The 23,373-nt window shown below is 33.3% G+C and overlaps 3 protein-coding genes across 3 annotated transcripts; 2 read left to right on the top strand and 1 right to left on the bottom strand.

Moving 5' to 3' along the window:
- Positions 1 to 1,581: 1,581 nt before the first annotated feature.
- On the top strand, positions 1,582 to 6,879 carry LOC108204548 (factor of DNA methylation 1). Its single transcript, XM_017374046.2, has 8 exons — positions 1,582 to 1,786; positions 2,831 to 3,734; positions 4,081 to 4,262; positions 4,531 to 4,620; positions 4,729 to 5,016; positions 5,642 to 5,863; positions 6,067 to 6,307; positions 6,547 to 6,879. The coding sequence occupies exons 2-7, from the start codon at positions 2,831 to 2,833 to the stop codon at positions 6,295 to 6,297; spliced, it is 1,917 nt and encodes a 638-aa protein (XP_017229535.1). The 5' UTR covers positions 1,582 to 1,786; the 3' UTR covers positions 6,298 to 6,307; positions 6,547 to 6,879.
- Positions 6,880 to 13,888: 7,009 nt separating this feature from the next.
- LOC108206886 (uncharacterized) lies at positions 13,889 to 15,936 on the top strand. The gene is made up of 5 exons (XM_017377318.2): positions 13,889 to 14,030; positions 15,034 to 15,084; positions 15,173 to 15,259; positions 15,376 to 15,536; positions 15,645 to 15,936. Exons 1-5 carry the CDS (start codon positions 14,012 to 14,014, stop codon positions 15,741 to 15,743), a joined length of 417 nt encoding a protein of 138 aa, XP_017232807.1. The 5' UTR covers positions 13,889 to 14,011; the 3' UTR covers positions 15,744 to 15,936.
- Positions 15,937 to 19,012: 3,076 nt separating this feature from the next.
- LOC108211617 (gamma-glutamyl peptidase 5) lies at positions 19,013 to 22,215 on the bottom strand. The gene is made up of 4 exons (XM_017383264.2): positions 21,798 to 22,215; positions 19,648 to 19,800; positions 19,364 to 19,531; positions 19,013 to 19,266 (listed from the first exon to the last, which is right to left on the bottom strand). Exons 1-4 carry the CDS (start codon positions 22,104 to 22,106, stop codon positions 19,165 to 19,167), a joined length of 732 nt encoding a protein of 243 aa, XP_017238753.1. The 5' UTR covers positions 22,107 to 22,215; the 3' UTR covers positions 19,013 to 19,164.
- Positions 22,216 to 23,373: the final 1,158 nt, after the last annotated feature.

Below are 23,373 nucleotides of genomic sequence, written 5' to 3'. Positions count from 1 at the left end.
ACATTTTATCAGAAATTCACATAAAATCAATATCACATTTAATTCATTAAAATATATAACTACAAAATCAAATATACTATAATGATTTTTTTTGCGCTTATTTATCATTTGATGTTATGATTATTATAGAATAAAGCACATGCGCAGACAGTTGAAAGGATTAGTGCACTGTTAAAAGAAAGCTCTGCTATATGTTTTAGGGGATGCTAGGCAACCAATTTATTATTAAAATAAGTTTTTATTTTTATAAATTTATATGTTTTTATAAAAATATCGCGTATAAATATGAAATAAGTGTTTTATAGTCGTTATTTCATAAAAAAAACAAAAATTATTTATAAAAAATTCAGAATTATATATACTTTTTTCATAAATATGTTCGTCAGCCAAACCACCTCTTCATATAAGGCAGTTAATTAGCATGCGACTATATAAATGATTATTGTTCAACCATAGCCTAAAATAAAAATAAAAATAAGAATTAAGTGAAATTACACCTAAATGATCAATCACCCGTGCCGGGCGTGCCCTATATCTCATCATTCATCTAGGTCTCATTCTCGCCCCCCCCTCATTCCACTTCGGACCTGCTAGAGGCTCGCCATGGTCCCGCACAAATCCTGAACAGGCTCGAGAAAGTCTTAAGAGCCAAAACTTGATCATACTGTGATCTTAATAGGCCCACTCCAGATCCCACGAGGCTTCAATTAGACTTCATCTAAACCCATCTCGAGATCCATCACCTTCCCCAAATCCTTATTATTCTATAATCACATTAATTTGTATTTTATTAATTTGTATTGGAGTAAGACCCACTAAATAATACACATGACTACTAAAATGCACAAAAACCGCACCACAAAAATGCGGTGCGGTGCAATTTGTATGTTTAAGAATAAATATTTTTAGTTAAAATTACAATAATTAAATTTTTTTAATGAATTAATATGATATTTATCATTTCAGAGTTATAACAACTTTTAAAATAATACAAATAAAAGTATAACTATAATAATAAATATGAGTACTAAGAGATATATTATCATAATATAATCATTTCATACAAATTTGGTATGATAGTAATGCGAGATTGATAAAATAATAATTAACTATTATTTGAAGAGATTTAACAAATATATATATATATCTATATATAACATAATTATAAATAATATATATGTATCTAGATTCTAGATTTAGAATCTGAATTTTTTTTACACAAATGATTTAACTTATTTTAAAATTTTAAAATAAATACATGTTCAAAATTTATGTATTGTATTTTGAAATTATTTCTGAACGCACAATCATGTAAATAAAATTAAAAATTATTTTAATTTTGTTTACATCGTTGTGTGTGTTTCGAAATAATTTCAAAATATAATATATAAATTTCGAGGGGTCACCGGTAAAATAGCCGTTGGAAACTAATATACACACTGTTACTTCTCAAACAAAGTTAACGACAGATTTGTACGGAATAGTGATTATGGATTATAACTTGCACGGGGTTTTTAAGTGGAGCATATACACGTGTTACATTCCCCTAATTTGTGCCCTTCGCTTCATCCACCGTTCATTAAGTCACACTTCAACGCCTCAGATGCTTCCACGTATACCTCAGCTAAACAATGATATGAAAAAATTAAGAGCGCATCATTTGCACTATAGTCATTTTCAGTGCAAAAGTGACAACTCGCAGCTTCTCGCCGGCGCTATTTTCTCTAGCCGCCGTCACTTTCTGGTCTGACACCGCCGTCACTTTCCGATCTAACACCGCCGCGAGGTTATGCTCTTGTTTATAATCGTTTCCTCATTATTTGTATCCGTTTTTTATTTCCGTGTATAATTAATTGTTTTATTACTTAATCTGTTTCGTTTGACTGATAGTTAGGTGTTGAGTTTGAATGTTGAGATGAAATTGTGTAATTTGTGCTTTTTTCGTTGTGAAACCCTAATCTGCGTGATAAACTTTTTTAGCATCGCATGTGCTTTTGTTTTCTTGTTGTGTAGATTACTTGCCATGTGTATTGTGTTTGTTGTTTTTGTGTGATACATAGCAGGAATCAGTTATTTCTTCGGAATTTGCGAGCTTCGTTTTTTGTGAGTTTTACCTGTTCGTATGGAATATATTGCTTGTTAGGTTGTATTTTTAGATGAAAACTGTGTATATCGTGATGTTTAATTGCAAAACCCTAAATGAACTGTGTCGTTAGTGTGGCCTAGAATCAATGGCTTTGTCGGTCCTGTAACTAACTCTTTTGACGTGATATTTTGGGCATTATCTCCTTTATCTCGTCATTTTTGCTAATTTATTAAACTGTGGGACGAGAAGAAGAAAAGAACATATTTGGTATACGTCATGTTCACATAACTGATTCCTCTTTGTCATGTAATATCACTGTTTTTTGTATTTGCATATCACGTAGAGGATAGCATTGTACAAAGTATACTTTAGTTATGCAATAAAAAATTATGATTATTAGTAGCCTCTGCATATAGTATATATCTAATCTCAGTTTCTCTACTCTGTCGTATACTAAAATTTGGCATATAAATCTGGATATGGAAATTTTATAGAGTTTTTCTTTTACCATTGTTTTTACTTTGATCATCTTGTATAAGGGATTATCTTGTATAAGGTTGCGATGAAAGTAACAAATGCATGAGACATCTGCCAAATTCTTGTATTTGTATTGTTGTTGCTTGTTTTCCCTTGCTCTTAGTTATTTATATAATTATGTTAATAAGTTAATTATTCATATTACTGTTATGATTAGATTTACATTATTCCTAACACTGTTTACTTGACTTTGAATATCAATTTTAGATGGATTCTGGCTCCAGTGAAGAGTCTGAAATAAGTGACTCCGAGATATTTGAATATAAGGAAAAACCTTATGGATTACTAACGACCGGGAAATTAAAAGTAAAAGGCCCCCATGGCACCCTAAGGTGCCCTTTCTGTGCTGGGAAGAAGAAGCAAGACTACAAGTATAAAGACCTTCTTCAGCATGCAACCGGAGCGGGTAAAGTATCCTCTAACAGAAGAGCCAAACAAAAGGCCAACCACCTTGCTTTAGCCGAGTACCTAGAGAATGAACTAGCAAATGAAGCAGAGCAACCACCTGTTCCGGCCCTGCCACCTGCACCTGTAGCTCCACAGACTGATCAGAATGGACTTTTGTGCGTCCCGTGGACAGGAATTGTCGTTAATATAGTGAAACGTATTGAGAGTGGAAAGTGTATTTTTAGCGAAGAATACTTGATGGATAAGTTCTACAAATGTAAACCTAAAGAAGTTGTTTTGTTTTGGGATGATGAAAAGAGTACTGGACAAGCCATCATTAAGTTTGATAATAATTGGGCTGGCTACAGGAACTGTATGGAATTTGAGAAGTCCTTCGAATCTGATCATCGTAGTAAGAAAGACTGGGTATCTACCAAAGCTGTTTCTGGCCCGCACATGTATGGGTGGTTTGCACGTGCTGATGATTATGAGTCTGCTGGTGTAATTGGTGATCATCTTCGTAAGAATGGAGAGCTGAAAACAATATCTGATATTGTTGATGAAGAGGACCGGGGTAGACAAGACAAAATCTATAATCTAGCATATGAACTTGACAAGAAGATTGAAAATCTGGATGATCTGCAGATCAAGTTTAATGAGAAGAACCTGTCACTTAGTAGGTTGCTCGATGAAAAAGACAGATTGCACCAAGATTTTTTCGAAGGTTTTTTTCTTCTCATCATTCTTTGTCTTCTCGTTGTGTACGCATATGTAGACTGGTGTGCATGTGAAACTGCATTGTTGTCCCAACTCCAACATATTAATAATTTTCATTGCTATATTTACCATAGAAATGTGATTGAACTGCTAATGGTTCTACATTCTCAATGGTTGGCAAAATTGTGTTTTGGTCACTCTGTAGTCCATACCTTACTTTATTCTTAGATGTTTTAGTTGCCCCGTTTTTTTTTTTTTTTTGAATAAGTTTTAGTTACCTATTAACTATTAATATATCTGATTTGATATTTAAGAATGGATAAGTTAGTTCTTAACATTCTTTACCTCTCCAGAAACAAGGAAGATGCAACGAATGTCTCGGGCACACATTCAAAGAGTTTTGGCGGAACAAGAGTTGCTCAACTTAGATTTGGAAAAGAAGAAAAGAGAACTTGATTCATGGAGCAGGGAATTGAACAGGCGTGAAACACGGACTGAACGTGATCGGCTAAAGCTTGATGAAGAGAAGAATAAGGTATGATACTTTAAATAAAATAAAGTATCTGTGCACCTAGTTACATGCCTCTGTATGGTTTTAATCTTTAGTTCTCATTTATAATTTTTTAGCTTAGTTTGTTTGCATGTTGGGATCCATATTGATTATTGACTAACAACTAAAAAATGTGAGTAAATGTTAATTTTTTTTCTCATGGGAATAGTTATTTACAAAGTTCAGAAAGTGTTGTAAAGTGTATTAAGATAAGTGTTGATTGCCCACTTATCTCCCTTTCTTGTGTTGTCAGAATGATGTGAGAAACAGTTCGCTTCAATTGGCCTCAATGGAGCAGAAAAAGGCGGATGAAAATGTCTTAAGGCTAGTGGAGGAGCAGCAGGTGTGTATTACCACAAACTAATTATTTATCTAATTGTCTCTGTATTTAGATATTAACACCTCATGTCTAATCTCTGTTGTACTGTTGATTTGGTATTCAAATATGCAGAGGGAGAAGGAGGAGGCCCTAAAAGACATACTGAAACTAGAGCGGGAGCTAGATGAGAAACAGAAACTGGAGATGGAAATTCAAGAATTAAAAGGGAAGTTAGAAGTGATGAAACATCTTGGAAATGAAGATGATGAAGCTGTTCAAAGCAAGATGAAGGAGATGCAAGAAGAATTAGAAGAGAAAGAGGATCATAGGACTCATATGGAAACCTTAAACCAGACTCTTCTTATTAAGGAGCGTCAGAGTAATGATGAGCTGCAAGAAGCTCGTAAATCATTGATTAAGGTATGATATTTTTCCTTGTTGCCTTTCTTTGAACTGCGGTATTAAGTGGCATGTGGAGTGATGGAGCACTAAAGTTCTAGTAGCTCTAAATGACTTAATAGCGGGTACTATGCGACCATGGCTTCCAATGTCAAATATGTTAGTACAACTTACCATAATATCGTAGCCGACTTGAGGTACTGTCAGTCTCAGATGTTTCTCTTTCTGGAAATATTTTTTTTTGACAAATATGGCTTATAGCCTTACATATGAGTATCTGTTCTACGAAACTCTTGGGGTGAGCCAGGGTCGAACCCATGACCTGGGACGACAGAGGATAAGCTATCCAACCGTGCTCCTTTCTGGAAATATTAATGATGCAAGTACTTGGCTACTATTCGATGACATTCTGGACAAGATCCCTTCGTTAAAAATAATTTAATTTAACAGATAATAAATCAAAGCACAAGTGAAGACAACTGAACTAATTAGTGCTGTGTTAGGTTATTAAAAAAAATGCTGATCTAGTTGGAGTTGGCTGATTAGGATATTATTGTATAAATATTACACTTAACTGAAGTAATTATAATGCACCATGGATCAGGTATTACCTCTTGCATGTTGATAGCTTACTTTTTTATGACAGGGATTGGAAGAGATATTAACCGGCCCCCGCACAAATATCGGTGTAAAGAGAATGGGAGAAATCGATGTGAAAGTCTTTCAGCAAAAATGCAAGGAAAGATTTTCAGGTGATGAAGCTGAGATTAAAGCCTTGGAAATGTGTTCCCTATGGCAAGAGAATGTGAAGAACTCGGAATGGCATCCATTTAAAATTGTAATGGTTGAAGGAAGTTCTGAGCATCAGGTACCGCAAATGACTTTAATGGGTTATAAAGAATTGGACACTTGTTATCATCTTTTATTTGCATTTATCTGTGTTATGTCAAGTGATCTTGTATGGCATGTTGCAGAAATGAAGCTACTCAGGACTTGTAAAAGTTATCTTATATTGTTGTCTAGTGTTTTTTATGAACTGGAAGTAACTAGTGAATATCTTCCTCATGGCAGGAAATAATTAATCCAGATGATGAACTGCTAAGAAATCTTAAAGAGGAATGGGGAATCGAAGTATATGAAGCAATTTGTAAAGCCTTACTCGAGATAAATGAATACAATCCCAGTGGTAGATACGTGGTCTCTGAATTGTGGAATACAAAAGAGGATCGGAAAGCAACAGTTAAGGAAGTTGTCAGCTACATCATGAAGAACTTGAAGACGGTTAATAGGCGCAGGAGATGATGATAAACAGGTAGTCATCCAACATTTTATATGCAAGTATTTTGAATAAAATAATTATTGCATTAGAGTTGAGTTTGTAATCTTGCTGCAATTCCAATAATAAAGTTTCTAAGAGTCTTGAGGCAGTAGCCTCTAAATTTACCAGAAAATTTGGTAGATGGAAGTTGAAAGGTACTCCGGTTTCCTCGAGCATTAGTACCTATTGAAACTCGTTTTACTGAATTACTAATTTTTAAAATGTTTTGACAGAATGATGACGGCCACATCTTCTGCAGTTATTTCAGAGTTGGTGGGGTTGATGGCAAAGCTTGGGAGTTTTATGTGGGGCACTATTCAGCAATGTTTCCTTTCTAGTTTAACTTCTTTTTGGTGACTAATGAACCAATGTGTGGATGATCTTTTAGAATAAGAAGAAGATGCTTCTAATCGGAAAACAGGCTGTACTTGTAGTGTCTGTTTGGTATCCCACTGTACTGGCAGAATGATGGTTGGGAACTCTGTTTTATTTGCAAAATGAATCACTCGTCTTTGCTAGAACTATTACTGGTCTTAACGTTATATTGAATAATTACATTGAGCTTAGTTGGTTTGATATAATTTATAATGCATGTGAATTGTGAAGTTTAAAAGGAAATTCATGGAGCAGCTCTGCATACTGACATTGGTCTACAATCTATATTAACTTGAGTTCGACAGGAGCAAGTCCATGCTTAAACTGAATAGATGTATCTATTGTTATAATATGAAATCAAAAAGTACATTTTATGCTAAAATAGTTTACATGCTCCAATGCTTGGTTTTAAAATAAAATCAAGGAAATGTAAAATATGAACAAAAATACAAAAAATTAAATCAAAATTGCTTTTATATTCAGAATCAAGTATAGCATTTTTTTTTTAATTTTATTTTGGCATCTCAGATAGCATTACATTGGAGTGGTGATTTTTATTGAGATAGTTTTAATTACGCCGAGCAAAACCGAACTGAAATAATCAAACCATACAAATTCGGTTGGGTTTGGTTTGAAATTTTTACCCGATTAGTTTGATTTTTGGTTATAATTGAGCAAAATTCTCGATTCAGTTTGGACCAAATAGCATAATTTTGTTTTAAGCGAAATTTCATTAACAATACTTATTAGTTCTTCATACATTTGTGACACATTAAAAATAAATATTTTAGTGAAATTTTTTGAGACTGGGTACACAATCTTGTTTGTAATTTTTACCCTTAACCGGGATTTTTGGCTTCACTAATTTCCTGTGTTATTTCATTTATTTGCATTTTATTTAGTTTAAATTATCTTAGCGTTTAACCTACAAATTTTGATTTTTAAAAAAAAACTACAAAAGCTAAACCAAGTTGATGTACACAGGAACATAAGGGCATGCATGTCTAATCTCGTAGTCGTAAAATTGCAATCACTTTAATTGAATGTAAAATTCCAATAACTTGATTGAATAGATAAAAGAATGAAATGAAAAAATTATAATAATTTTTATGAATAAGAAAGAAGACAACAACAAATAAATTTGAGTGGATTTAAATTTTTTATGATGACGATCATAATGAAATATGATGTTGAAGTAGAATGCATATTACCTTCAAAAACATATGAAAAAATGAAAATCATATACAATTTTTCCGGTGAATTCCAATTTAGAGTACACATTTCATTGTTTCCTCGCTGCAGCTTAAAAAATAATGTATACACACATATATATATGTTTTTCTAATTAGGATAAATATAGACAAGTTTAGTTGTATATATTGTTCATTTTACTTTTAAGTCAACCATCAATTTTTTGGGAATAATTTAATTATATAATAATTATACTTCCTCCGGCTTCTTGGATATCATACATTAGTGGACGGGTTGGGGCACACACTTTAATACTCCTGTAAAATATAATTGTGTAAGGGTTTTTTTAAAGATTTTTTTTTGAATTAATTTTTTTTAGAAAAAAAAATCTTAAAAATAAGTTAAGAAAATATATTTTATAAGAGTATTGAAATGTGTTTCGAGTAGTTAAAAAAAACGTATAGAATTAAATGAGAGCAAGAGTTATACATAATATCATCATAATTAACACCGCTCTGTCATTTACAATTTGTCTATTAACATTTAAGTGATTATTTTACCCGATCACCGTTAGAAAAGCACTTATACTTCATTCATCTATTTTTTTTTTTTGAAAGTGAAATTGATTCAATGATGACAATCATACAACATTTACTACAAACATAAAAAAGTTCATAGTGCTTGATTAATCTATTATTTAAAAAGACACAATCAAGCGATGTAGATATATGTATGTGTATCGATTTCATCACAACATATATCGATTTCATCACAACCATTTTGAGATATTGACCTATATTTGAATCCCATTCAAATTTTCATCATTGAATCAGATCCTCAACCCATAAAGATTTTCATCATTGAATCAGATCCTCGAAATTTGAGCGGATCTAATAACATTAAATTACACCCAATCATACAAAAAGCACACGATCTCAACAAGGAAAAATAAATAAAGTCAAATAAATTGGGAATAAACTCGGTTGGTGTTTTGCCGCGGCTTTTAAGCCCGACTTCTGGATTCGTACTTCTGGTGTAAAAAGTCAAGAAATACTTATAAAAAACTGAGAATCCTAACTTTTGTTTCTTGACTTCTACTTATTTCTCAAACACTTTCATTACTTATAAGTATAGACTTGCTTCTAACTTTTATTTTACTTCTTTACTTTAAGCAAAAAAACATTTATTTTAAACTCGCGCGCACGGCCCCTCAATCTGAAAAGATTTTATGAAACAAATACAACCCGGAAATGTAGAATTTTTTACTAGAAAAAAAGTATTATTAAAAAACAAAAATGAAATTAAGAAGATAACTGATTTATGATTTTTCATCGGTAAAAATTAATGAAAGCCTCCTACAATGGTTAAAAAAAGAATTATAGGATGAGTGTGCATCTATTCTTTTATGTTAATCACGTAATATTATAAAATCATTAATAATTAAAATGAATTTTAAGGATTCTAATAATGTCTTAATTAGACATACAACAGTGATGTATATCATTTCGTATATTATTTTTCTAATTCTTAATTTTTATCATCGAGAACTATAAAAATATGCTCAAACACACCTGACGTTGAATATGTATGATACACCTAATATTTTTATAGAAAATTAATTTTTAGTATTATACTATCTTTATATTTATATAAAGGAGGTTCCTGCGACGCTGACGTGGCAGGCCCCTGCAGCCTTTTTTTCAAATTCTATGATTTTCTGGATTTTTACTCTTTTATAATTTTTTTAAAAGCTAGCTCATGAAGAGTCACTCGATCGGTGTCTTTTTAGTATCCCGTATATCAAACGCCTTTAGAATTTAGAACCTAGAACCCCGCAGCATAAAAAACCCATTCTCCCAACTCAGCTCAATCTCTCTCAAAAGTCTTCCTCGCTATCTTTTTCATCGATCGCGTCTTATAAATCCAATCATCAATCCATCAGTCCATAAAGCTTTGTGATGAATAGTTTTTTTAAAAATGTAATTAAGCCTTCTAGAGGACAGGATGATCTGTTTGAATCTTTCTTTGTTGAGAAATGTTGTAAGTGTATTTGTATGTTTTGAAAGATATTAAATTGTGATTACTCGGATGTTGTTGATTTTGTTGCTTTTGTCTAATCATTTTTAGAGTTTCTACAGTTTACTATCTGATTATGAAACTGTGTTGAGTCTCTGTGGATTTTCATGTGTAGGCAATCATGACCGACGAGGGAGAAAAGACTTGCCCTCTCTGTGCTGAAGAGATGGATTTGACTGATCAACAGTTGAAGCCGTGCAAGAACAGTTTCTTCAACGGAGAAATCCTCATGAAGATGTATGTGCACTTCCTTATCTTTGTCAATTTTTCTGTCCGTGTACTTGAATTTTTGTTTGTGTTTTATTAGGGTTTTGATGTTCAATTTGTCGGGGATTTTGATTTTTTTTTATTGTTGATGATCAGAATAAAGTCTTAGATTTGTGTAGAATGTCGCAAGGAAAGGTAAGGAAGATCCAACTGTGAGTTAAATAAAAAGAACCCTCCAGCGCCGGTGGAATCTGTTTTAAGTAACTGCTCCTCAACTGCGGTTTACCAACCTAAGCCCAAGAGCTGTCGTTACATTCCGCAAGTGGTAATTTAGATTGACTTGAAATTTTGTTTTTATATTATGTTTCGTGTATGTGCCTTATGTCTTCAGTTAATGTGAATTTTGCTGTTCTGGCTTGAAAAAAGTATATGGAATATTGACTTTGTTTTCACACCATTATTCTTGCAGTGTCATTGTGGAAACCTTGAAGGTGGATAGCCTGCAGAAGCTTTGTTCATCTTTGGAACCCATCCTTCGTTGAGTTGTAAGACACATCCTCCGTAGAGTTATTAATTAATATATATTGCTCTCGTAACATGAGTTCTCCTGAAAACAAAAAAGAGTCGAAGTGGTTTTTCTTCTCTTTTAGTGGAAGTTTACTCTCTTATTACATAGCCTTGGTATATATGTACTGTATTAGCTATTAAACACTGAAGAATATTTGTTGCCTGGGTAAAAGTTCCGAGGCCACGAAATTCCAGGTTCAGCTAATGCAAAGTGCTCTGGTGCTTTTTAATGTAATACGTTTCTTAATTGTAGTTTTAGTTAATAGTCAGTATGGTACATACTTATTAAACTGGATTTTTGTTAGTAGCTACTCACACTAGCATGTTTAAATGGTCGAAATTCTATATTATCTTCCAGAGTTGAATGGAGTGGTCTGTTAATAGATTACCCGAAGCCAAGGCTGTAATGCAGACATCCGAGAAAACATTAGGTGCTCCGGGTCTTCTGGATGATTACTACTTGAATTATTAGGCCGCGGCAGTAGCAAGCAGATAGCCAGTGGAGGAAATGATAATCTCCTTCACATATAGGATAGATCCACCACTTCTTCAAATTCTCCAACACATTGGCTTTTCTGACTCGAAGATTATATAGCTGTTGTGAAAGCTCTAGCTTGGTCTCCGTTTCAGGCAAATCTGCTTGCATCTGGAGGAGGTCGTCATGATAGGTGCACCAGATTTTTTCACTCAGGCTCACAGGTTTGCAGTCTGTAGGCTGTGGCCATATCTCTTTGTAGATGTAAAGGTCGTGCTTGGTATCCAATTGATAGACATTTCAGTTAAATCCAGTAGCAAATTAATTAAGCAGTCGGTGTAGAATGGAAGAACAAGACAAAACTCTAAAGATCTCGCCATGAATTGAGCAGAAGCTTTATAGATACATGATATTATAATTCAATCTGTCTGAAACTACTTGGATACAGCTAATTAAAAATATAAGAAACCTAAATTGGAATTTAAGTCTAGGAGAAAATAGGTTTATAGCAACCCTTACATTTTTTTTTGTCCACTGAATAGGTTCTATGTACGGCCAATCTTATTCTTGATTTAGATTCTAATCCATTACTTATTGTGCTTTACTTCCCCCAGATCTATATGCACACTTGATTTAGATTATAATCCATTACTTATAATGCTTTACTTCCACCTGATTTATATGCACCCCAGACTCATCAGCATAGAACATAGTTTCTCCATTGGAGATCCAAGGACAAGACAGAGTAATTACAGTTTACAAGCACATGAATTCAAAGCCCTTGAACAAGTAGTTCAAATGAATAAAAGTATATTTGATAAAGCACATAAAAAATCACTTTATTAACATCAACACAATGAGACTTTTCTTGGTCCTGCGTTGCTTTCTTTATCAGTTGTGTATTATTTGGCCTTGAGCTAAAACGGCTGACTTAGAAATGATATGCTTGAACCTTATAGATTTTGTTTGCAAGTTCTGCTTTGCGCATAATTTACTGCTCTGGAGATTTAAATCTATTCATCCTGATCTTGAAAGGCCCTGCTCTCAACCAGGTCATAGTCAGTTAAGTCTCGTAAGTATATAAATTTTGGTGTGTTAATGTTTGTTTGCCTAATCTGTTTATGTTCAAAGGTGGAGATGAACCCGACTTGCGAATAAAGGAAGTTGCGAGAGTTCTGTCAGGAACACAAAATCACGATAGCTGCTCTAATGGAAATTGAAAAGTCAAAAGGGAAATCTTCTTAACGGTATCGGTTTCTTAGCAGTTATAAAGTTGTCTTTTTGTACTACAGATACTTGGCTAATCCTGACACTTGTCTTGCTTCTCATTCACGACGCTTGCTTAGATTATCTGTTATCCTTCTACTAAGCATTTGTGTTCCGCCTTCCATGAATAAGACAGTTTAAGCACTTCTAGCTGGCAACTTGTAGAAGTCAATTTATCTTATTTTTTCTCTGTTACTTTGTTCTGTTTAGCTTTACATATGTACATCATTCCACAATCACTTATTATATTATTGTAAGTTGTGACCTCAGGTAGAAATTTGACTATTTTATATTATATGTTTCAGAATGGGTCTATTGATGAACTTGGAGAAAAATGTTGTTCTTTGATGAGAACCTTAGTCTAATGATACTTATAGTTCTTATTGTGTGGCAGCAGGATATTTTAGGATGGTGTGAAGTGGATACATACTCGCTTGGCCTGGATGCTGAAGATGCTTGTAGTGCCAAAGCTACTTCTTAGTGCTTGTGATTCTCACTTTTAGACTATTATTCAATCTTTTCTTATATGCAAGCTTAAAATTAAATTAACTTGAACATCATTGTATCTATTTCGAGTGATTTGCTATATAGTATAGCGAATTTATAGGTATTGTTTAATGTTTTCTTAGGTTTTATTCTCATATTATATTGATCTCTTCTCTATTTGAAATATTTTTACTCTTCTTCTTTTCCATTCATAGTGCCGGTATGCTTAATAGTTTGCTGAACTGGCCATTTCTCATCTTACCAACCTGAAAATGAAATGATGCATTGCCCCTTTTTTAGTGACACCGCATGAGCTTGTAGTTCTATTGTACATTTAACAAATAAATCAGGGATGATCTTACTAGAAAGAAATGAATGGGAATAAAACTTCTTTTTATGAATTTCTTTCAAAAAGGAAAATATGATATAAATATTCACAGTATCCTAAATCTAAATTATATCAATATTTGCTGGATGATGGCTAATTTCTTACAATTACAAATTTGAGTTAAATTTGAAAAATAGAACATAAATGAAGAATTTCATGTAGCTCAATTACTAGAATAAAAGATTAAATACAAGAATTTTTATAATTAATAACATTTTTTATTTTAATTACAAAAAGCCTTAAAAATTGTAAATCATATAGGTCTCTTAAAATGTATTATATTCAATGATTTTCTCACTCGCGCGGAGCGCGTTTTCCTCTCTAGTTACAACATATCAGTGTATCACCGTATAAACACAATATTCAATTTTTCTTCTAGATCAATCTATTCCTAATAAGTCGCAATCCAGTACACCCTACCACACACCATCTTACAATGCACCCGCCTCTAGACTCTTCCTTTTCTCCATCTACGGTCAAGATACTGCCACGTAATACCCTACTCGTTATGCTGACCTATCTCGTGACCTCCCTCTATACACATATACATATAAGGTCGTTTTGTTGTGATTTGTGAAGCTATAAACAATTTTCTCTCTCTAGAAACCAAACCCTCGTCTATTTTCTCTCTCTAGAAATCAAATCAATCGCCGCCGCTCTCTGAACCATGGCTCGTCGTAGCTCCGGTGAGATCTATAACCTCTACATACAGCCCTGCCCTTGTGTGTACATGTTGCAACTAGGGTTTCAATTTTTTTGATTTAATTATTTTGAAGATTTGTTTTTGTTGTGTTGATGTATATTTGTTATAACTGTCTGAGAGATTTAATCCCTGCTATGATATTTTTTTTAATTGTGTTAATTTTAGTGATGTTATTGTGTATGTTATGTTGATTGGATTGGATGATAGTCATAGAGTTTTATATTTTGAGTTTATATGCTTGTTGGTTTAATTTGGGTATATGATGTTAATGTTCGATTTTTGTCTTTGTTTATAATGTTTTGAGAGATTTTTGGGATTAATTGCTTGTTTGGACATAAAATGGATGGTTAGGTTGTGCTCAATTTGTTTCTGAGTACTGCAATTGCCATGTGTAATGTGTTTAAGATTTAGGTTTTGAATATCACAAATAGGAGTTAAAGGAACCTAGGCAGTTAGTTAGCTAGGACTCGAGGTTGTGGATTTGTTTGGGGTATTGGAATTGCAATGTATTGTTGTATTGGATATGTGTTTAACATTTTTAAGTTTTGAATATGGTGACTCGGAGTTTAATAAAAGTTAATTTAGTTAGCATCATGCCTTTGCATGAAGGGTGATATATGTGTATGTATATTGGAAGAAGACCGAAAGATTTAAATTTATTGTAATAGGTGTTTGTAATGTACATACTTTTATTGGTGGGTATCAAAAGGTTTTCTTTTCTGTGTTATTTGTGAGTTGTGTTTTACTGTGAATGGGGACTGTGGCGTTTTTGAGACTGAAAGATTTAAATTTATTATAATAGGTGTTTGTAATGTGCATACTTTTATTGGTGGGTATCAAAAAAATGTGTTCTTTTCTGTGTTATTTGTGAGTTGTGTTTTACTGTGTCCTTTAAGACGATTGTAAGCTTGGTGTTTTTTCAATTTGCATAATGATGCTTTGATTACTTGGCATTTGAGTTTTTAATTTTTTATAAATCATTCCAGGAAGATCAGCCCCTCGCCCAGCTGCTCGTCGGGCACCTCCCCCAGCACCTGGTACTGTTCTCCAAGTCTAATCATTTTGTTATATTTGCTGCTTTGACGTGTTTGCTCATTGTTAACGGTTTTACTGTTCTTGTTGCAGTTCGCCAAGCTCCTCCCCCTGCTCCTGCTTCAAGTGGTGGTGGTGGTGGATCTATGCTTGGAGGCCTTGGTGCAACTATTGCTCAAGGTATATTAACACCATTAGTGACCTGAATGGTTTTTATTATATAGTTTATATTTTCTCTGTATACCAGAAGGTTTTCACGTAATGTATTTATGTGTTTTTGTCTTTCTGTCACATAGGTATGGCTTTTGGCACTGGAAGTGCAGTTGCACACAGAGCTGTCGACAGTGTGATGGGTCCTCGCACCATTCAACACGAAACAGTACCAGCTGCTGCTGGTTCTGCTGCACCTGAACTTTCCAAAGATGCCTGTGGAATGCACCTTGATGCATTCACTAAGGTATGTTTTGATTATATGTAGATCCGTATCCAAAGTTATTTATCTCTACTGGGTTCCAGTAAAAAGACATCTTTTTAAAATTTGTGTTTATTGTGTGTGGTTTGGCAGTGCCTCAACTCCTCAGGAAGCGAGATAAGCAAGTGCCAGTTCTATATGGATATGCTGAATGAGTGCAAGAACAACTCTGGCTCTATGATAAATGCTTAAAGATGGCATGTCTTGCATTGGAAGCAAGACAGTACTTAATATGAATTGGTATAATTACTGGTGAACAATGTGTAGGGTTCCTATTGATTGACGTTATCGATTTTCAGTGGTGATGTCTGAAATAATATTCCTATGAACCTATTATATCTTTTGCTGAAGCGGATAATATATTGGGTACTTCTTAATTCTATAATTTGGTTACTGTTCTGCTATCATTTCATATTTTTAATCATTTCATATTTTTAAATTTGTTATGAAGATTTTAAGTAAGGAATAGTGTCATTGTGCTTCAGGATAGAATGAGTCCACTCTGGTACCATAGAGAAGCTTTCTGAACTAGATAATAATATAGGCACTTGGCATCTCAACTGCCCTGTAACTTAAGCAAAACCATACAGGTTACAGGGTAGCACTTAACAGTGCCTTTTGGCGTAACATGTTTCTATAGTAAATTAGTGGTTTTAAATTTTTACAGATTTCATTTCGTTCATTTAAACAAGCAAAGAAGAGTAAATCCGGCTGTTGCTTTCTTGCTTATAACTTGTAAGTCTTAAAACAACCAAAGAAAAAATAAATTCCATTGCTGCTTTCTAAGCCTCAAAGTTGAAATTCACCGCAACTAAAAATACATAAAATCATTTTGAAAGTAAATTTATAATATTTTATTATTTATAATGATAGTGTTATTGAAGTTTTACCGTGTGTCTCCACTTCTCATTGAAGTTTTACCGTGTGTCTGATCATTTTTAATCCCGGCACGGATAAAACACAGGTCCATTGTAATAGAAAACCACTAGCTTCGATCCCACTATCAAGTCAATTAGCCAATGACTTGAGACCTCAACGTTTCAGAAACTTTAAAATTATTAAAAAATATATATTTATAGTCTCTTTTTACGTGTGATATGTCAGAGAATAATTCAGAAAACTTCTAATTTTTTACCAAATCATATGTATAATATAATCGTTAAAATAACAAAAGATATATAATGTTAAAATAACAAAAGACTATTAAAAAATGTATACAAATTATACATAATCTGTCTTATACTGGGTACTCTGTGATGAGACCATGTTATACAGTATCAAATACTTTAACCATAAAATCGTCCCGGACTTGAGGTACTGTCAGCGTGTTTTTCTTTGTAGAAAACTAGTGGTGCTGGTGCAAGTTTAAAATACAATGAAGTCGGCAGTAGGCTAATAGAAAGCTTCTGATGATTCAATGTTATTCAGGACAGGATCCTTTCGCTAAAACGATCTAATGGCATAATAACATAAAAAAGCACATGGGGAGACAACTGAAAGAATTGATGTACTGATATCAGCATAAAGATAATGGGAGAAACTGATGCGAAAATCTAATGGCATAATAACATAATATTTTCAGCTGATGAAGCTGAGATTAAAGCCTTTGGAAGGAGTTTTCTATGGCAAGAGTGTTATTATTGGGGCGTAAATGAGTCGAGCCGAGCCGAACTCTAGAGTGCTCGTGTATTGTTTGTTGAAAAATTAGCGAACTCAAACTCGAGTTTGGATTGAGCCAAAAATATTGTTTGAGGATCAACTCATTGAGGAATAATTCTGTTCACGAACGGCTCACGAACCGCTCACGAACATGTCTTACGAGCTTTTGCTCACGAACTGCTCATTAACTTACGCTCACGAACATGTCTCACGAATTGTTGCTCAGCAACCACCCATTAATTTTGTTCGTTTAATAAACTTTGCTAACGAGCTAACTTATGCTTATAAATTTATTTACGAGCTTGTTTGTTATTTAATTTAATTAAAGAAAATAAATTAAAATTCTAACAATATTTTAATTTATACTTTAAGGAATTATAAATTCGTAATAAATCATCCATTAATAAAACTCCCACATCCACGAGTCATGGTCACGAGCCAAGTTCACAGACCAAATTCACGAACCATATTCACGAGCTATGCTCACGAGCCCAGTTCACGAACCATGTTCACGAACTCATAATTCGAACTTGTTCGCGAACTATCCAGTCGAACTCTACTGTGCTCAAGTTCAGCTCGTTTATAAAACGAACTTTAAAATTGTGCTCAATATCGACTCGTTTATGAATCGAACCGAGTTTTTTTCGAACCGAACACCGAGCAGTTATCGAGCGTATCAACTCATTTACATCCCTAAATGTTAACCTATCTGTAGCAAACAAGCAAATAAATAATAATCGTGTTGGTGTGTGTATGTAATAGCCAATAAAATCACAGGAGACGGATAATGAAAATATGAACAAAGCCGAGTCACAGTGCAAAATCGAATCTAATAATTCAATAATAACTTCGAATTAGTTTAAGTCAATACATTTTTGCAAAACTAGTCCTGTTTTATTTGACCCAAATTTTTACTGCATTCGAGTTCTCAAGTCGGGGAAAATCCGAGACTTGCAAAATGCAAAGTCATAAATTTACCTCGAACTCTCACGATTTGTACCTCTACGCACACGTAGATGATGAAACAATACACTGGGAACACATCTAAGCACTACACAAGTGTTTAAGCACTACACAAGTGTTCTACTAGATGAGCCTTTAAAGGCTCTTTATGTAACCAACTTGGGACTTGATATTTCAGTTCAAAATTTCCACTAAAGGTTGCATCTTGGATCATCGTATCTCATTTATCTCATAGTCATTTTGAGTGATTAAACATACGTTTGAAATTTCACACAACGGAGAACTCAATTTAAGCATAACTTGTTATGAAGAGACTCACTTAATTTAAAGGTCAAAACTTATAATGGGGGACTTCACCCATATTTCCAACAAAGAGAACATGAAGAACTCAGAATGTCATCCATTTAAAATTTGTCACGACTTTAATGGGTTACAAAGAATCTGTGTCTCTTAGGATACTTGTTATCATCTTTGATTTACGTCTAACTGTGTTTAGCGGTAATAATGTCTGGCATGTTGCAGGATTAAATATATTAAGTACAATTTGTTTAAAAATTATCTACAAACTACACGGTTGGGAGATTTTCCAAAGACGTTTATGTAATGCACATCGATGCATTCACGAAGGTATGTTTTCGTTCCAGGTAGTTGAGTATCTAAAGTAATTTATCTCAAATTTGTGTTTATTGTTTTCGATTGGCAGTTCCTCATTTCCTCCCGCAGAGAGTTAAGTAATCCCCAGGTACTTCCTTGATGCTGTAATTGGTTTAATATGCGATTTTGCATTCTGTTGTCATTCATTTTTTCAAATTGTTGTAAAGAATAGAAGAAAAATGGAATGAAATGAAATGAAGATAGAATTGTCTCATTCGAGTTCTGGTGGATAAAAGTTCTGACAAGGACAAAGTGCATTTTTCGCTAATAATATGACAGAAGGGATGTCAGGAGGTTACTCGAGCAATTCGTATGTACATTCCACTCCAGCTTTCGTTCACAGCTTTTTCTTGAGGAAACTGGTACACAACTTCTTCCACGCTTCTCTATCCGGTTCACCTGTATCCACTTTCGACTTCACGTTGTCAGCATAAGACTCCTGCAAATTTGCAAACATAACATTATTACCCTCCGCGTTGATGATTGCAAGGCAAGGGGTTTTAGGCTTACGGCTTCAAGTTAAAAGTTGAATTTACCAGAATAAAATTGCGTTGGAGGAGACGATCAATCAGATGGAGTAGTATATCCTTTGTGTACTCAGGGTGACCCTGGATGCCCATAATATGATCACCATACCTGAACATCTCCACCCCTGTCTTCTCGGACCATGCCACGACCTCGACCTGAGGAGGAAGCTCCCACACCTAGTACACAACGCGTCAACAGATTATTGCGGTGCATTGTTTGTTATTTAGCTATGACATTAGTTGAAGAGGAGTATTCGTCGAAGAGAGCTGAAATTAGTGTAATGAAAATGTACCTCATCGCGATGGCATTCGATCACTGACAAGGAAGCAGGCATCTTCAAAGATGAGAACAACTTAGATGATGATGAGAGCTGAACTTTAGTAACACCAATGTCCCATCCTGTGGTTGCTCTACCGATCTTTCCACCCAGTGCACGTCCCAATATCTGATCAAAAAATAAATGAATTGAGGAACAAAGTTTAAATACACATTTGTATGCTGATTGCATCTGTTTGAAAATATAAAAATTTATGTCCCAAAATATGTCCTTTTTTGAAAATTTATACAAGAAAATATAAAAATTATATTTCAAATATATTCTAACAATTATTTTTAAAAAGTGAGAGAAATTATTTTGATACGAAGTATATTCCAGAAAGAAGATGTAAAATAGGATGGATTGGGTTCGTGACAGGAACCGTGTAAGCGGACCTGCAAATATGGACCGGAACGCACAAAACAAATTTGGGCTGCAAACTTGTGGGCCCAAAGAAATTTATGGGCAGAGCTAAATTTGGTTAAACCTGAGTTGGATACATAAATTCACATGCCTAATAGCTCCAAGATTGTACGGCCTAGGTGGGCTATATGGACCATCCTCACCGTATCTACTCTCTGCCATTACACTGACTTGACTCCTCTCTTTTACCTACTTTCCAACCGTCCATATTTATTGCTATCCATTTTCTTTACGCAGAGACCGATATTTTGATCAATATTTTGGGGTCGTTTGACTGAGTTTAAAATATTTTTAATTTAGAAAAGTGAAATAAAAGTTCACTTCTTTTAGTTACTTTTTAACCTTTTTACACAAACAATACGAATAAGTGTTTCTAACTTATAAACCAGAAGATGTGCTTATAATCTGTTGCCAAACACCACCTTTAAAATAAGTGATTTTCATGAAATCATATCAAATATTTTTAAAAAATTGGTTCAATATACGGTGAGTTGATAGATAACTAGTCAATTTTTTGGAGTAAGAAATCGAAAATAAACTTGATTTATATAAAATAAAAAATTGTATCAAAATGTTTTTTGTTCACAACGAAGTTTCGAAATCACTCTCATACCTAACTTCTTACGCAGAATGATTTTGATCAGGTGTAACTAAAGGAGGCAGCTTATCTAGCAAAACCAAATAATAATAAATAAAAACTAAAAAAGGTCTTGGCAAAAAAAATAAAAAAAAAATTGGTGGCAGCTCATTAACAAATTGAAGGTGTTTTGGACGAAAGATAGATGGCTTTTGCGTTTGTCCATACTCTAATGTCCCTATGCTCACTTTCTGTTTCCTTGCCCTCTCTTCTATTTATTTTCAATAGTCCTGCAATGCTATGCATCTTTTAACTTCCCATTTCGGTAAATTAATATTCCTCAACTCTATTTTACAACTCATTTTCATTTTTTCTGTGCATATTCACGAGCAGGGGTTGTAACTTAATTTAATATTTCTTTTTTAAACAAATATATATAAATATATATATATATATATATATATATATTTTTGAACAGAAAAAACAAATATATAAATATTAAATTTTAAAACTAATAATTTTAATTATTAAATTAAAAATTTTAAAATACAAAAAAAAAAACGATTTTGAAAATGGATATGAGAAATTCAACAGATCATATAACTAAACCAGTATTAGAGTATATTCTAATTTACAAAACTCACAAACTTACTACCAGTCTACCATTGTTAGTATCAAGGTAACAAAGAGAGAGATTTCAAACAAAATCTATAATCAAAAGGGCATTTAAAAAGATAATCACCATCAACGATAAGCATGTATTATAAGCTATCACTTAAATAACATCAAAGGACATCTTTTAATATAGCAACGAATATGAACATAGCCGACACTTACTCGTTAAAAAACTTAAATACGACAACTGGCACATAATTATAAATCCATTAATAAACACAATTTTCACAATCACTCAAAGCGTCTTATGCGACAAGTACTCGCTGCGGTCGGAATCAAGAGGCTAACCAACGAGCTAACCGATTCTTAAAATTTTGTTTCATCACAAAAAACATGCATAATTTATTTTTTCTAACATGTTTCTAAAATCACTACGGATCTTCACTGAACACGACACTACGAATACAAAAAAAAAGTTGAAAAAAAAAAGTTGAGATTTAAAATAATTTACCTGGTGACCGAAGCAAATACCAAGAATTTGTTTCTTGCTAGAAACCAACTTATGTAGCAGATTCAAGAGCTTGCAGATCCAAATATCATTACCATAAGCATCACTACAGCTCCCGGTAATAACAAAGCCATCGTAGAGTCCGATAAGATCGTCGGAGGGTAACTCACCAGCTGCGACTCTGAAAACATCCCAGGTTTCCCCTTCCTCCGCCAGCATTTCCACAAAAACTCCGAAATACCCTCCGTACTTCTTTTTCACGTAATCTGAGTCATCTGCACATAAGAGAACACCAAATCTCTTTCCGCCCATTGTGCTGATTTCTCTCTCCAGAGAGAGATCGAGAGAGGGGGTTCAGAGGAGAAGAAATGTGGTGTGTTGTGCTTGTGCAGTTTGTTTGTTTTGTTGGCTTGATAAAGGCGAACCTGACTTGTTTATAAACGGGACGGACATATGGAAATGGCCTTGTTTCATGTTTGAATTTACTAATATATCCATAAATCTTTTTTATATAATAAGAAGTACATTCGAGCAATCTAAAATCAAGACAAGATCTCGGTACGCGAATTTGAAGGATTATCGCCATAGACGGTAGGAAGTTTTATTACTGTTTTTACCAGTGATATTTTATTTCATAATATCTTTGTAACTCAAACTCAACTCATTTTAAAATTTAGTACGAAAATAAGAAGGAAAATTAAATTATGTGGGTGTTTGGTTAGAATTTATAAACCCAGCTTCTGGATTATAAATTTGGAGCATTTATTCGTACCGTTTGTGTAATAAATCAAGAATCATTTATAAAAAGTTAGAAATGCTAGCTTTTATTTGAAGACTTCTACTTATTTCTCAAACACTTTAATCACTTATAAGTCTTATCTTGCTTCTAACTTCTACTCCACTTATTTATTTTAAGCAAGAATCACTTATTTTAAACTCACCCAAACGGCCACTATATGCAAACAATTTTAACTCGTTTCGCCTTGTGTTCGGAACTCGAATTAAAACAATATAATATATTAATAAATTAAATAATAAAATACAATCCCATAAATAAAAAGCCAAACTCTTAACAAAATTCTACTCGACCCGATTCTTTCATAATACAATTCTAAATATATGCTTAATTACACATATATATTAATTATTTATATTAGAATAATTGTAAAAGAAATCATTAAAATAATTATATTAGTTATTAATATAAATTGTTAGAACAAGCAGGATAATTAGGTAAACCTAGGCACTTAAAACTTCTAAGAGCATCTCCGTTGGATTGGTTATAATTGTTGGTTAAACCGGACTTGTTAGATATTATATAAAATTTGTTTAATCCGTAAGACATTGTGCTTCAATAGCTATGACTATATTGGTTGAATATAATTTAAAAATATTATTTTATTAATATTTTAGATCGTTAAAATAGGATATATCAGTGTAATATGGTAATAAATGATGTGTAATTTTCCTACAGATATTTTTACAGGACTATAGAGATTGGACAAATATAGTTATCATCTATAGAACATTGGCTAAAATTGTAAACAACAAATGAATATGGTTGGAGTGCGATTTTTTC

The sequence above is a fragment of the Daucus carota genome, chromosome 1 (assembly GCF_001625215.2).
Source record: "Daucus carota subsp. sativus chromosome 1, DH1 v3.0, whole genome shotgun sequence".
In the NCBI taxonomy this organism is placed as follows: domain Eukaryota; kingdom Viridiplantae; phylum Streptophyta; class Magnoliopsida; order Apiales; family Apiaceae; genus Daucus; species Daucus carota.
The sequence above is the reverse complement of the archived record's forward strand: the minus strand, read 5'-3'. Positions and strand labels throughout refer to the sequence as shown.

Bases quoted from the DNA above. Each gene is read 5' to 3' on its own strand.
- LOC108204548 (XM_017374046.2), top strand. From the start codon at position 2,831: ATGGATTCTGGCTCCAGTGAAGAGTCTGAAATAAGTGACTCCGAGATA. The intron at 3,735-4,080 runs GTTTTTTTCTTC...TTACCTCTCCAG, and splicing joins GCACCAAGATTTTTTCGAAG to AAACAAGGAAGATGCAACGA. The intron at 5,017-5,641 runs GTATGATATTTT...TTTTTATGACAG, and splicing joins CTCGTAAATCATTGATTAAG to GGATTGGAAGAGATATTAAC.
- LOC108206886 (XM_017377318.2), top strand. The intron at 15,085-15,172 runs GTACTGTTCTCC...TTCTTGTTGCAG, and splicing joins GGCACCTCCCCCAGCACCTG to TTCGCCAAGCTCCTCCCCCT. The intron at 15,260-15,375 runs GTATATTAACAC...TCTGTCACATAG, and splicing joins TGGTGCAACTATTGCTCAAG to GTATGGCTTTTGGCACTGGA.
- LOC108211617 (XM_017383264.2), bottom strand. From the start codon at position 22,106: ATGGGCGGAAAGAGATTTGGTGTTCTCTTATGTGCAGATGACTCAGAT. The intron at 19,801-21,797 runs GTAAATTATTTT...TTTTTTGATCAG, and splicing joins GTATTTGCTTCGGTCACCAG to ATATTGGGACGTGCACTGGG. The intron at 19,267-19,363 runs GTAAATTCAACT...GCAAATTTGCAG, and splicing joins TCCAACGCAATTTTATTCTG to GAGTCTTATGCTGACAACGT.